At 41.4% G+C, this 15,021-nt stretch overlaps 1 protein-coding gene across 5 annotated transcripts in view; it reads right to left on the bottom strand.

The window, feature by feature from the left end:
• The window catches only part of atp2b3b (ATPase plasma membrane Ca2+ transporting 3b), a 48,944-nt gene that overhangs the window by 20,974 nt on the left and 12,949 nt on the right, over nt 1–15,021 (bottom strand). For 3 of the 5 annotated variants that reach the window (XM_047605567.1, XM_047605558.1, XM_047605585.1), the window contains exons 4-18: nt 13,934–14,191; nt 12,429–12,554; nt 10,306–10,431; nt 8,050–8,106; nt 7,753–7,794; nt 7,502–7,666; nt 7,185–7,256; nt 6,884–7,026; nt 5,379–5,511; nt 3,606–3,715; nt 3,315–3,449; nt 2,796–2,902; nt 2,569–2,644; nt 1,042–1,200; nt 627–806 (exon numbers count right to left, since the gene is read on the bottom strand). In XM_047605567.1, the coding sequence (XP_047461523.1) occupies nt 627–806; nt 1,042–1,200; nt 2,569–2,644; nt 2,796–2,902; nt 3,315–3,449; nt 3,606–3,715; nt 5,379–5,511; nt 6,884–7,026; nt 7,185–7,256; nt 7,502–7,666; nt 7,753–7,794; nt 8,050–8,106; nt 10,306–10,431; nt 12,429–12,554; nt 13,934–14,191 (1,889 nt within the window). The remainder of the gene's footprint in view (nt 1–626; nt 807–1,041; nt 1,201–2,568; nt 2,645–2,795; nt 2,903–3,314; nt 3,450–3,605; nt 3,716–5,378; nt 5,512–6,883; nt 7,027–7,184; nt 7,257–7,501; nt 7,667–7,752; nt 7,795–8,049; nt 8,107–10,305; nt 10,432–12,428; nt 12,555–13,933; nt 14,192–15,021) is intronic. The other 2 variants (XM_047605577.1, XM_047605592.1) reach the window with 1 other exon arrangement.

Here is a 15,021-nt window from a genome sequence, read left to right as displayed (position 1 = left end):
TTGTCTATCTGTGTCTGGTTCTTTAATTGTCTATCATACGATTGTTGGGACTACGGCTGAAATTTAGCATTTGTGCTAAGTCTGGCGCATTTACACTGATGCTCTATATTAACTTAACCACTCGCCGTTTCTCATTTCAGTTTCTAATAACTGGAACCACTTGCAGCTGAAACTAAAACTCAGCTCTCTATCACCGTTCTTGCCATTCACAAATTTGCTGCATTCAACTGTCCATGACCACTGTTCCTGTTTCTAATTCCTAAATACTGCACTTTCATTTTTTTCTTTTATCTTGTAATGAATTATGTTTGTTGCCTCTGACCCAGGTCGTCATTGAAAATGAGAACGTGGATAACCTGGATAAATAAAGATGAATAACGACGTGGCTCTGCTTGCTTTTGTCTTTGAGGTGAACCAGTTTCTGCCTCAGCTGTTGTTCACAAGGACGCTGCGTTTAGTGAAAACCCTCCGAAGTTGAGTGAACTGAGAATCTTCACAAACATCAATGATTTAGTTTTTTTTAACCATAATAATAATATATGTGAACACAAAAGAAAATAAAATGCTTTTTTAATGTTTTTTTTTTTTATTAGCCGACGACTCACCCACCCGAGACCCCAGCTTACCTCTCCCTTCTCGTTCCTGATTCGCCGGTTGAAGTCTTTGCCCTCTATACAGATAAAGTCATCTCCAGGGTGGATGATGCCGCATTTAGCAGCGATGGCCCTGGCTGTGTTGATGTTATCGCCAGTCACCATCCGCACCGTGATGCCTGCGCGCTGACACTTACGAATGGCCTCAGGCACCTTGGAGGGATACGGAGCTTTGTTCACTCGAAAATATGATGCAATTCAAATGTTCGCTTTTTGATTTGGTGTATGACAGTATAACAGTAACAAAACAGGGATAATATAAGGGAGATAAAGTAAAACACAATACATTAAAATAACATATGGGAACAACATTGGTGTATCTCTTCCCAGACAATTTGTGAATATAACGTCAATTCTAAAAACACAAACTAAACGCACGGAGCTTTACCTCAGGCCGAACGGGGTCCTCTATCCCCACCACAGTGATGCAGGTCAGCTCCGTCACTATCTCGGCCTCGTTCTCCCAGTCCGGCTCCGGATTGGACGGCAGGTCACGGTAAGCAATGCAGATGGTCCTCAACCCTTCACACGCCATCGGCTCGATCACCTTTCAACAAAGCGTCATCACGTGTAGGGTCAGGAAGAGATCGCACACGCCGCCTGGCTCTCCGTGCACAAACAACCCTTCAGTTACATCCCCAGTGACTAATGCACCAATACGCTGAGACGCGGTGGCAGCGAAATGACGCTCGCCTTGCTCCAGACAGCAGAGGGGAAAATAAAGCTGCCAAAATGCAAACTGAACAACTGAGCCTGAATAAAGTTGTGCAAGGAGCAGAGTTATTTTTCTCACAGTGTAAGCTGCGCTCGTCGTAAAGCCAAATTTAGGTCAGCCTGCCTGTCACTCAGTGTAAAAAGCGCTTAGCCTGCACAGGGAATAAACACATGTGTTCTGCTGCTAAATGTCTGTGCTTTGAATTATTGTGAGGAAGGCGACAACAGATCTGGAACATATCAAAACGTGCCGATGCTGATGCCACAGTTTTTTTGCCCACACTGTTCAGTGATGGCATTTAATCAGAATGCGGCTGATTATTATCTCAAGTTTGAGGAAGATTCTTTACAGGTGGATTTTTAAGATAAAATACGAGCAGTCGTAAACGGTTTAACAATTTATTCAGTTTTTAATGTTACAAAATGCAGCCAACGTGGCTGTATATTATATCCAAGTGAATGACGCTGCTATTATAACAGTTTCGAAACGCAATCGTCTAATCTACAGCAGTGTGTGAATGTTTTTCAAATGGCCACCCAGCGTTTTGTTATCTTCACAGAGCACAACTCATAATCCTAATGCAAGGCACAAACTTCAGAGGATCAAAGAAGAAAGCCAAAAATAAAGCGACGCACAATGCGATCTTTAATTGAAAGTACCACAGAGACTAAACAAGCGCGGCCGCCACACACTGCAGCCATGAAATATATTTATGGCGCGACTCTGTTGTGGAATCTGGAGCTCCTTTTAGCTCCACGCAGCCACAACCAGACGGGCGGCGTTTCAGTCCGTTCTCACTACGCTTGTGTCGCTTCCTGCACCACCTGCTCAGCACCAGGCAGCAGTTACATGTATTAGACTTAAAACACGCACTATATTTGTCCAACTTCCTAATGTGTAGGACAATTCTATAATATAACACATTCTAAATCTAATTCAAATCTGAAACTAAATCTAACTTAGGTTACATTTTTTTTTACTACAGTTCAGTGCTCTGAAACAAATTCCAAAGTCTAAAAACCTGTATCCTGTCGTCTTCGCTTCATTAAATTAAAAATGTTTACAACAATGCCAAACACTTGAAAGAGAGAACCAAAGTTTCCTGTCACTGGGAACGACATCACTCCACCGGCATTACCCGTCATAATGTTTTTTTTTTTTGTTTTTTAGTGATATATTTCAGATATCAACAAGCCTCACCTGTTTGACCATCTCATCTCTGTCACGAGGGCGGAACGAACGCGCTTCTCCGTTGGCTTCTAGGATGTAGGAACACCTATGGGAGAAAGAAAGAAAGAAAGAAAGAAAGAAAGAAAGAAAGAAAGAAAGAAAGAAAGAAAGAAAGAAAGAGAAAGAAGAACATGTCACATTCAAACTCACAAAACCACTGTTTTACCCCCTCCGCCTCCCTTTAACTGGTCACTCACTTCTTCAGCATGATCTCGGAGGCTCCTTTGCTATAGAGGCGGAATGAACCGTCCGGCAGCTTGATCACCGTACTCATGGATTTACGCACAGAGTTAAATGTGTACACCTGACAGACACAGAGAGAAGACGTGTGACAAAACAGGAGTGGACTTGCTGAAGCTGCAGCTTAAGGTTTAAACCTGTATCAGTAGAAGAAATTATGCCGAAGCTTCAAATACACTCCCATTTCATCCTTATGCTACAAGTCAACCAGGAATGAGTGACAGCTTGTGTGTTTAATGTCATTGTTGAGGATCTTTAAAGTCCTATTAAAGACGCAGCTCACACCTTAAACTCACATGAACATGTCCGGAGAATTAATCTGATTTATTCTGACTTACTGTTCAGGTTAATGTGCTTGGAATTAATATCACATGTGTCTGTCTGAGCAAATGATGATGCCAAGATATAGATAGTTTAGTTATTATGAGGCAAATATTAGACACAACTTTTGTGGGTGTAGCGCATGGTTTCCCCACCTTGTAGAGTCTTTCTTCAGGGATCTGCTCCCGTACGCGGGCATAGTCCTGCTGCAGGTCTAATACTAATCCCAGAAGGCCGCACTCTGTCTTGTTGCCCACCTGCTTGGCCAGGCCTCCCTCCACGTCAGGCGGCTGAAATAATTTGACGGTACAGAAACAGAAGTGGTTATTTATCGGAGTCTGATAACCAGCGCGCTGCTTAGAGACAGAATAAACGCACAAAGTCAGAGGATGGCTGCAAAGCAACGGCAAAATGGCATCATTCATCAGCGCCTTTGTGTGACTCACCAGGATCTTGGAGGTGTAGGCGCTGTTGATAGCGATAGCATTGACTAATAGATCCAGGATCCGGGGGTTGATCTGTCCAGGATCTGGGACCACACGGTGGTGGACGTCGCCTGGAGAGCAACAATCTCAAGTTAATACATATCAGTTATAATCTATATACACTGACAGATGTGTAGTAATTGGTGCAGATTAGGGCATTGTGTTTGCAAGAGAGAGACCAGGGAGAGAAAACCTCTATTTGATCATTTCTTTCTCACCAAAGGGAGAAAGAAAACGATTTTTCTACCTCATTCAACTGCACAAAACAGCAGATTTTGCATTATAATCTGAATGTCTGTCATTATGTAAACATTTGTCGCAGTGGCAACACAGTTAGGTAGTGAAATGCAGCGTGTCAGAAACATTTGAAATAGACAATATTTCTACAGAAAGGGAACTACTAATTTCATAGAGAAGACAGATGATCAATTTAGAAACAAAATAATAATTTATTGTAATTGAATTGTAAAATTTGTTTCCAATGCTAACTGCAAATCCTGAACCCAACTAGCCCACAGCACAGACTGTGTGAAGATCGATGGTGGAACAGCTCCTCTAAAGCGAAGCTAAAGCAAGTAGAGCTCCCCCTGGTGTCTGGCTGCAGTATAGGTCATAAACTCCACCACAAACTAAAACACTAATGTCCAGATTTACTGAAGGTTTGCGAGTTCAGAAACATGTGCAAACTCATCAAAAAAAGTACAAACTGAGTAACTAACAGCGTGCACTGAGGGCTGCGTCTTTCAAAGATGCAAAATAGCGCATCGGCATCCACTTAGCACATTTACTTCAATGATTTTGGAATATTGGGTGTTTACACACAATTTTGCGAGTGCTGGGAGGAGAAAATGCAAATGTATTAATTAGGCCCACACAAAGCGATTTATTAAACCTGAAAGTCATTTTGCTATGTCTCCATTCAACACGTCTCAAAAGGACGTGCGAACGGTTTGTCCTGCGCGTAACTGCACACACACGGCTGCTGTTGTTGTAGCGGTGGAAGTCGCGCATTTTCATTTTGCAGTCCGCCACCGCACCGTAATTTATAATTACATTCAGATGTTCTCTTCAGCAGACCTCTTCGATGCAACGGCACCAAATGTCATTTTGCGTGTGCAATCTCAACGGCGAACACCAATCGTGCAAAACCCTCATTTACATACGGTCGTTTGCACCTGCTGTCATTTACGCAACCTCTCTTAAAAGCGCAGTTCCAGCCCTCACACAAAATTGTAGATTGCACACGCAAATTATCCGAAATCCTAAATACAATGATATTTTCACGGTTTCAGTCGTAGTACGATACTGATGCACTACAAGTTGCCATGACAACCGCCCAGTGAAGAGGTCTGGTAGGACCACGAGATTTGGAAGAGTGTAAAACATTCAATACACCAAACCACTGATTATGGGGAATTACGTCCAGAGAGTCTGCTGCAGAATTGGCTTATAATTACAGCCCAAAATAATAATAACAACAAAAGCCTGCAAGATATATACGCGGAGCTGGTCTTCTGGCAGTCGGACAAGTAAGTAATATTAATTATTATGCTGCTTTTGGCTATGTTAGGAAAGTTGTGGAATCACTCGTTTGTGACCACATGATGGAGTTTAGTCGGTCTCTAGACACCTTTTACAGTCACTCTCAGCCTTAGAATAACACAGTGTTTTCATTATGGCGAATCAGAGCGACACGAACGTTAAACATGAACCAAATTTTCACTTTTCACTCACCGATGAACGCTTGCACTACAGTCATGCGGTTAGTGGTGAGGGTGCCCGTCTTGTCGGAGCAGATGGCCGTGGCGTTGCCCATGGTCTCGCACGCATCCAGGTGTCGTACAAGATTGTTGTCCTTCATCATTTTCTACACATGAGACAGTGAGGGACGTGTGAGGAAAGAGGAAATGAAATGAACGATGTCTTCCATTTTACATATGATGAAATCTGAGGATTCATGTCCAGGCAGGAAGTTAGACTGTAAAGATCTTTTCACGTCTCTCCCCTAAAACTCTCCAAGCAACGACAACAGCAGTTATCAGGTCTCCTCACTGCCCTCCAGTGCATCAAAGACAAGAGTTTGAAGTTTCCTGCTTTGCCTAAAAATCTGTCAGTGGTGTAAAGTTCCAGAATATGTTAGATTTACTCACTAATTTGACAAAAAGATTAAAAGCTTTTACACTGCCTCCAGAACTTATCACAATCCATCCTATCCATGTCTATGCATTTAATTATATTTTTTGCATTGTAATATTTTCTGTTCTTCTTATTTTAAATCTAAACAAAAAACTCACCTATTGAGAATTTAGTATACACTAGTGTGGTGACACTTTTATTTTATTTTATCTTCTTTTTATTGGGTTTAATGCTTTTATTTTCTAATGTTCTTTAACTTATGTTTTCTGGTGTGTTTTAAATTGTTGTGTGACCCCTTGTAAATCACCTTGGTTCACCTGTGGGTTGTTGTAAATGTTAAATTTTTCTTTACATGTGAAGCAAAGCATTATTTTGTGCGTGCTCATGTGCACTGCATTTTAAATAAACTGCACATATCACCATAAATAAACTCGGGAAGGTCTTGGGAGGAAAATAAAAGTGAAAGTCTGCGCGGGCTGGCCAGCATATAGGGAGCTTGCATTTCTTAAAACACACAAAGAACTGACATTTATCAACATTTTAAATGATTTTATCAAATGCACCTATGAAATAAATTATTACACCTTCTTCCAATGACAAGAAATTTGTTCCTCTAAAATGGAAGATTCTAAATTAAATCAATTAAACTGCTTAACAGTTACATCTTTACTCAATAGAAACCTACTTTTTCAGAAAGTTCAGAAATTAAAAAAAAGCTGCCAATTAATGCACAGAGCCAAAATAAAATTAAAAAAAAACTTGGCACATGACCCCTTGGCCCCCTCTTTCTGAATGGAGGGCAGTATCAATCACTTCCTAAAATGTTCATTGGTTTTTTTTTTAAGTCTGGGTAAGCTGAGTAGACAAAAGGCTTTTACAGCACTGACTTCTGCCAGGCTGCATACAGGTGCATCAACTCAATAACACAACAAGGAGGCCTGTAAATAGCCACCTGATTAGCTAAAAGTGAAGCTGCAAGCAAAAATAATGACACTGAACCGACTAGAAGATCCATTCACTATTCATCCATACTGGTTAAAGAGCCAACAGCTCCTGCGTGATAATTGGCTGAACACTAATGAAAGCGGATGGGGCGAGTCTACCTTGACAGAGTAGGCTAGAGAGATGGTGACGGCGAGAGGCAGGCCCTCTGGGACGGCCACCACCAGCACAGTGACTCCAATGATGAAGAACTTGACAAAGTACTGGACGTAGACTGGGGTGCACTCTGGCAACCATGTGTGACCTGCAACGCACACAACACTGCATATTAAAGTCAAACAAAGAATAGATATATATATATATATATATGTAATTATCATCCTCAGCAAACTGCAGAATAAACATTGAATGTAACAGGAAAAGACAGAGAAAGAAGAAGCAAGTAAATAGAGAAACACAGACCTTCGACGACAAACGTGTTGATGACAAAGAACAGCACCAGGATGATGACAGTTATGGCTGACATCACCAAACCTGTAGGGGGGAGGGATTAAAAAGAGACAATTAGTTAAAATAATTAATTAATAAAATAAAACTTGTATCGCTCACTTCTCAACCACACAGTTTCTGAGCCGTAGTAAAACGTAACAGTGTCTCATAATTTTTTTTTGTGCTGAGATAGGAACACGCTGCACGCTCAGCATAAATAAAAAATCTACATCAGGTGAGGTAAATTCCTGGCAAAACGACGAGCTAAAAGCAGCAGCGGCTCTTTGTACCCGCTTTGCCGATCTGGACGGCCAGTTTGGTGAGTTTGCCCTGCAGCACGCTCTTCTCCTTCTTTGGGATGTTGGTCTTCTTCTTCTCCCTGTCCTCCACCTCGCCTCCCTCGGCGCTCTTCAGGGGCTGCATCTCCATGGCGACGCCCCCATCCTGCTTCTTGGCTGAAAGAAAAAAAGAAAGACACCCATTAAAAAAGTTAAAAAAATAAATAAATAAATCTTCACCCACTGCATGCAGGAGGCTTTACCTTTGTTCTGATTGTTCTCCACCGCTCCGTCGGGTTGTTTTCCTGAGAGAAATAACAGAAGGTCAAGGAACAGAAAGGGTTTATGAAACGGTTGTGACGGGACAGCAAAGAACTTCCAGGAACAGAACGCCAACACAGAAAACACTACCAAAGGGAAGAGCAGTGAAGGCAGACACGTCATCATACACCGGGTCTAGAGACTAGAGAGTCCCTCATATGTCACTTGCACTGTTTTCACTGTGGGGTCCATTCATTGGCTGAGGGAAGGAGTGGGCACACAACTTTATGCTGACATACCATTGGTGACTGTGCTGTGACTGGCATCTGTGGGGATGAGCAACTGAGTACTGTCCTCTGTTTGGGGGAATGTGTGAGGAAGGAAGGAAGGTGTCGGGGAGGGGGGGGATTTGGCAAAAAAGGGGGGAAAACAAAACAAAAGAGAGCAAAAAGTGAAGAATAAGAAGATTCAAGTGGTGAAATGTAGCCATGACTCTCAACAAAAAAGCCCACATGTTTTGTCGAGATGATTTTGTAGAGTGAATAAAACTGATTTAGATGATTGATATTGATTCTTTTTTTTTATTTTTACTTTATTTTTATTATTATTTTTATTTCGTATTTTATTTTTAATTATTATTTTATTTTATTTTATTTTATTTTTATTTTATTTTTGAATATATTTTATTTCATTTTTGAATATATTTTATTTCATTTTTTATTATTAATATTTTATTTTTTCTCTAAATTCTTCATTCTGATAGTCCAATTTATGTTGTACAGTTTTTTAAATTTTTTTACACTTTTATTTTCAGGCTTATTTAGGTGCTCTCTTAAGTCATGTAAGTCTTGTACCATTGAGCAAAGTGACCGGAGTCAAATTCCTTGTTATGTGCTCTCATACTTGGCCAACAGAGCTGATTCTAATTCTGCAAAGCAGAGGCGGATGATCAAATAGAAAGTAAACAGCCCCACAGCGAGCGCACGCTGCACGAGGAAGAGCTAACAAGTTATGGCATTTGTAGAAGTCTTAATGTATAATGCATCAACTCCAGTAAATGACTGTCTGATGTGAATGATCCACCCGCAGACGGCCGCCGCGCCGAGTGCAAAACACCCGAGGATGCAGCTTAAAAGCCTGGAAACAGGAACAACAAGGAGAGTTTTCCCTTTGTCACCGTCTCCTTCAGGCTCTGGACGTTTCAGGCCGTTTTTTTTTTTTTTTTTAAAACATCTTCAGACAATTTGTATTGTTATTGACGATATGAAGATAAAATTGAATTTTTCATTTCAGGACGATGCCAGCGACGCCACGCGCATTCCTGTCCGTGCTGGGTGTACGGGCTCATAATGAAACTAACTGTAAGTGCTTCCCAGAGTGATGTCGAGCTCCTGTCGTCTGCAGCCCCTCTCTCCGATTGCCGGGCAGAGCTCGACTAATGCTTCATGCGTTGACCAACCAACACTCTCTCCCTGAATCTCTCCGGCTCCCTCGCCATCCCCCTGCTCTCTCAATAATTGATTCAATCTGCAGCCTCTCTCTCTCTCTCTCTCTCTCTCTCTGCAGTCTCAAGCAAGGGAAGGGGAAACGGGGGCAGAGATGTGGCAGAAAGAGGAAAGAGTTAACAGGAGCGGGGGGCAAACAATAGGAGAAGGATGGAGGGAGGGGGGCATGAGAACGTGAAGCCACGAGTGGGAAAGAGGGATGGAGAGGATGTGGGCTAAATTATCTATGAGGTTAAACTTGGTGTATTTCCTGTCGAAGCTCTAATCTGAAATCAGTTAGGCACCCGGCTAACTCCACACACACACACACACACACTAGCACATGCACATGGGTGTGAGCATGGATGGATTATAAAACAATTACCCCATGGCCACTGTTTCCCCACAATAAAATTTATATTTCATGGTCTTTTTTTTCTTTTTTAAACCATATCTCATATCTCTGGTCATTTATACATTTGCTTTGAGACTGTGAGATGTTCATATAACTCTGTATTTGTTTCTTTTTTGTTGTCTAACTTTTCTCCCTAATCTTGTATTTTTGCATGTGTTTATATGACATGTTGAATGTGAAGCACTTTGGTGCAAATGCTTTTTAAGGTGCTATGTAAATGATATAAACTTAAACTTTATGGTCATTTTTGCATCAATTGTAGCTACTTTCGTGTTTTTGTCATTATTTTTTGTCTCTTAGTGTTCTCTGTCTCTGTGGTCATTTTATCTCTTTTTTGTAGTTTGCACTTTTTTGTGGTCAAAAAAGAAAAAAAAAAAAAATGAAGTCATCCTAAGAGGCCTGTTAATCCATCCACGAGTGCGAGTGTGAATGAATTTGAACTTAAAACTAGCAGCTTAAAATATTCATCCAGGGAGACGGTGGAGATTCAGGGTGGGGTCAAGCATCTGTTTACTTCCTCTGTAACTAAATATTCAGTTTGATCACATTCCTCTATAAACAGATACAAAAAAAAATCTTAAATGATATATCTTCATCTTTTTCTCACTGCAGTCTTTTTTTTTGCAGGTTTTGTGTTTTACTTATTTTCTGCTTACCTTTCTTCTCCTTCCCTTCTTCCTCCATTTCCCCAGCGCCCAGCAAGGTGAAGATGATGCCCGTCTGTGAGTTGACACCCACGGCTGTCACCAGCATCCTGCCGGATCCCTCCATCACGTGAGTACCTTCACATCCAAACACACGGACGGTTCAGATCAAACTGGTCGCAGACATGAACAAGGACGTGGGATCTTGAGACACGTTGACTCTTTAACAGAACTCAGCTGTTCTGGAGACGAGTGCTGACTCAGCTGGAGTCCAGGTGTGTGGATTTGGCTTGGTGACCCATAAGTATTGAAAAATGTAATATTGTGGAGATTTGCCAAACTATTTATTAATAATAAATAACAAAACCAGGATGTGCATTCTCATCCATGTCTGATGCTACCTCTAAATAAAGCGATGAGTCCTGCTTCTGACGTCCTTACACATTTAAGATTCCTGTCAGAACCAACTCCTGAGGACATTTTTACCAAAATGAAGATTTTCAACATTAGTCTTAGTGCTGAATGTTTGCCGTTTGATGTTTTGGAGACGGACGGTTTACCAGAGGCCTGTACTATGAGGCAAGTTTGATATATTTTTCAGATAGTGTTCAGATAAAGAGGGTCGTGTTGGAAAACCTGGAAAAGTCCACTGTCAACAAAGCCACATACACCGATCAAGCATAAACATTATGACCACCTTTCTAATGTTGTGACTCATCAGAGAATAGACAGGGTTTATTTGTTTAGGGTGTCCTGTCCTGTCCTGTCCTGTCCTGTCGTTGCTATGGGGTGGGGGGTGCCTGGTCTGGTCTAGGTGGTTGTTACGTGTCTAAGTAACATCCACATAAATACCAGATGCAAAAGTTTCCCAGCAGAACGCTGAATTGTCACAAGATGGTCAATGTTATTTAATTCTCCTGTCAGTGGTTTTAATGTTGTGGCTGATCGGGGTATATCACAAACTATTATATTCAACAAATGCAAAAAAAATAATTGATAATTGCATAATCCAGGTTAACAACACCACAAATTCAGGAAGGACAATGCTCATAAAACTATCAACTGTTTGAATGCACAACTTATTTTTATTTATAATATCACTTCAAAATGATCAAAATGAACGGAATAAGCAGAAGTTTGCATGTCTTCCAGCTGAGCCCCTGGTGGCTTCCGTCCTTCAACAGGTTTCCATTTTAGGACGGTATCAACATACAACAAACACGCTGATGTGGCTTTGACAATGCTTGCAATCAACAGACAACACACAAGCGCGGAGCAGGGCTTTCCTTCAAAGGAGTACACTCCTGCTGAAGAGCTGTGCTCTGCAATAATCAGGGCCGCACATAGACGGGAAGGATGGACGGAGGTGTGATGTCGGACCATGCTGTACATGGCAGCTTAAAAGAAAATATAACATGTGTCCTCTGCTGAGAATTTATCTCTTACACACATGTTAATGGGGCTAAACCCACTCTCTAAAGCAGGAGTGTCAAACTCTGCTTTAGAGAGCATCACTGTTTATTGAAGTTGTATGTTGATTTGTGCATGTATGCTTTAGTCAGATATATTATTTATCTTCTCTTTTTCTGTCTCTACCATCAATCAGATGTGTCCCTCCATGTGAGCTGGGTTCTGCTCTGGTTCTGCTCAAGAAAGTTTTGTCTTTGAAGGCCTCAGTAAAGCATCTTGAGACTATTTGTGACAATATATAAATAAAAACTAATTTAATGTTTTATCCTACACACCCAGACAGGAGGAGGATGATGGAGAACCATTGCAATCTGCAATCTTACCACTAGATGCCACTAAATCCTACACACTACTCCCTGAAGGCTTTTTGAACCAGCTGCAACTGTGTGTGTGTGTGTGTGACACCTATAATAAGAAGTCCTTTGCATGTCGATCTTCAAACAGTCACTAAACTTTACAAATATATAGTGAGAAGATGGGGTGTGGTCCCATGACTCAATGGCCTCCAGTCAAGGTGGTCTCTCATTCCAAGGACACAGCGTGCTGTGTGCTGCACAGTTAGTGTGGCCCCCTGAGTTTAAATAATGGGCTATGTAAGTTAAATTGACTTGACAGGTAGTGCCAGGGTGGTGGAGTTCAAAAGAATCTAACGTGTGAAAACAAACCTGAGAGCAGCATGGGGTCCTTATCCACAGATTTGCGTACGTGGTCAGACTCTCCTGTGAGGGAGCTTTCATCTATCTTCAGATCGTTCCCTTGGACCAATATACCGTCAGCTGGCAGCAGGTCCCCTGAAAGATACATGAAGCACATAGATCAGTGTTAGCTTCACCTCATATATTTATATACATGTCTGCTTTAGTTCATTACACCTCAGTGCATACATTTATCTACCCGTATGTCTTGTGGCCATATTTAAACACTGTATATTACAGAAATAATCAGTAGAGTAGTCAACGTGAATGTTAACAGGCTAAGAAGATTAACACCACTGTTCTAACTCTGTGCTATTCTACCATGATTAGCTTAGCCTAGCATGAAGCTAAGATGTAATCCCTCTAAATATGCAATGTTAACTCACAACCCACTATAAAAAAAAAAATGTAAGAAGTCATAAATTGTGAAATTACCAACATTTAGAGGTACATGTAGATAGATTTTGTAACTTTTCAAGTCAGTCAGGCTAGTTGCTAACCAGCGTAGACAAGCTAGCTTGTATGGGGACTATCTTCGTCTGTGTGGGTATAGATATAATCATAACCAAATGTACTGCAAAGACACTATGGCATGTGTTTAAATGTCTGCTGGTGGTTATCCCACCGACCAAGGTTCAGTCAGATGACTTTACAACTAAAACCAAAATGATGGCCGAGTGCAGGTGGGTGTGAGCCAAGAAAGTTTTGGCATCACGGCCGGTGTGATTCGATTGTAACACGGTCTCATCTTTCCTCCAGGTCAGGGGTGTCAAACTAATTTTTTTTTCAGGGGCCGCAGTCGGATCCAAATTTGATCTCAAGTGGGCCAGACCAGAAACGTAATAGCATAATGGCCAATGAATAATGAAAACGCCAAATATTTTCTTTTATGTTAGTGCAAAGAAGTACATCATGAAAACGTTTGCACTTAGTGAACTATCCTTTTACAAAACATTTTAGGAGCACATTGCTGCCCTCTGCTGTTTAATTCTGGTTCAACTATTACGGAAATAGTGACCCCTAGTGGTCAAATTAGGAATAGCAGTTCCTTTTATTGGAAACTTGCTGATAATGTCTCTAGAGTCTCCAGTCTTTATGCTATGCTAGGCTAATACCCTGGCATACAGTATACATGTATTAAGTTTCTAATCTAACTCTCAAATTATTTCTTTAAGGTAGGGGTCATTTTTCAGGCCAAAGAAATTTAAATTTGTGAGGAAAAATTTAAAAAAATATATATGAAAATGTCTAATCAACCAAAGATTTTGAGACCCCTCTGCGGTACCTCCGCAGACCCCCTGTTGAAGACCTATGCTTTAAGGACACAGTTGATACAACGCAGTATAATTAAAAGTTTTTGAAGCACTGAAACACACCACACAGGACATGAGCATCTTTGCTGCTCAGTTTTGCTTCACTTCATTTGCACAATTTATCATCTGATATGAAAAACTTCTTTTGAACGGTTTCCTCACCGTATTTGACCTGAGCCATGTCCCCCACGACCATGTCAGCTACAGGTATCTGGATGACGTTTCCTTTCCGCACGACAGTGAACTTCTGCTCCTGCTCGATCCGACTCTGTAGACCCCGGAACTGCTTCTCTTTGGACCAGTCATTAAACGCCGTCACCAGGACGACGCACACAACAGACAGCAAGATGGCTGCACCCTCAATCCAGCCGGCGTCGGCCTCGCCTTCGTCCTCTGCACCCCCTGCCGCATTTCCGCATGCTGTGCGGTGGGTTTGGGGAGGGTTTGGTTGGTTGGTTGGTGGGTAGGAGGGTGAGGGTGGAAACAAACAAAACGAGGTTTAAGACATGCAAGCGCCTACCTTTGACCAGAGTTGGTGTTTGTCACTGTATGTATTGAAAATGTGTCACGACCACAAACACTTATTTCGCACAGCTCTATTGTTACTTTGAGGTTTCAGACAGAACAACAACAACGCCTCCACATGTAAAGTCACTATACCATCACCCATGACCTCATTAAACTGTCCTACTCAGCTACTTCTCTTTGCTGAACAGTTTCACTCAGATTTTAACTGTTATCTCAGTATAATTCTTTTTGTTAATGACCGAACCCATTAGATGTGGTTTCCATCTAACATGAACAAAGTGTTAACACAGTATGCTGCTTCTAAGATAAGACTGATACTAGATAAGCATTTAGTGTGAACTCAGCATAAGAATAAAAATGTGAATCATATGTATGTTGTCTCTTGCCTCTCCATTTGTAACTCACACTACGTTGGAGCATTTAAGATTTGCCTCATTTAAATTGAATTAGTAATTAAATTTATTTGTTAAAAGTCACTCACTGTTGAGCCTTCTTGAGGTGTCGTGGGCCTAACTTAACGAAGAGAAGCGCCCACTTGAAAACCCCAGTGATGTGCGGCCTACTGCCGTTAGCTAGGCTAGTTAGCTGGTGTCTTCTTGTTGGTTGCTAGCTGCTAGCTGACTGCTAGCTGTTTTTTTAGTTGGACTGGGCTCCTAAATGCGTTTTTCCTGGGGTCTCTGTAACATCGTATCCTGTGTCATAATGAATGATATTTTTTAATT

This window comes from Mugil cephalus, chromosome 1 (genome assembly GCF_022458985.1).
Source record: "Mugil cephalus isolate CIBA_MC_2020 chromosome 1, CIBA_Mcephalus_1.1, whole genome shotgun sequence".
NCBI lineage: Eukaryota > Metazoa > Chordata > Actinopteri > Mugiliformes > Mugilidae > Mugil > Mugil cephalus.
This window is presented reverse-complemented; position numbering and strand designations above follow the sequence as displayed.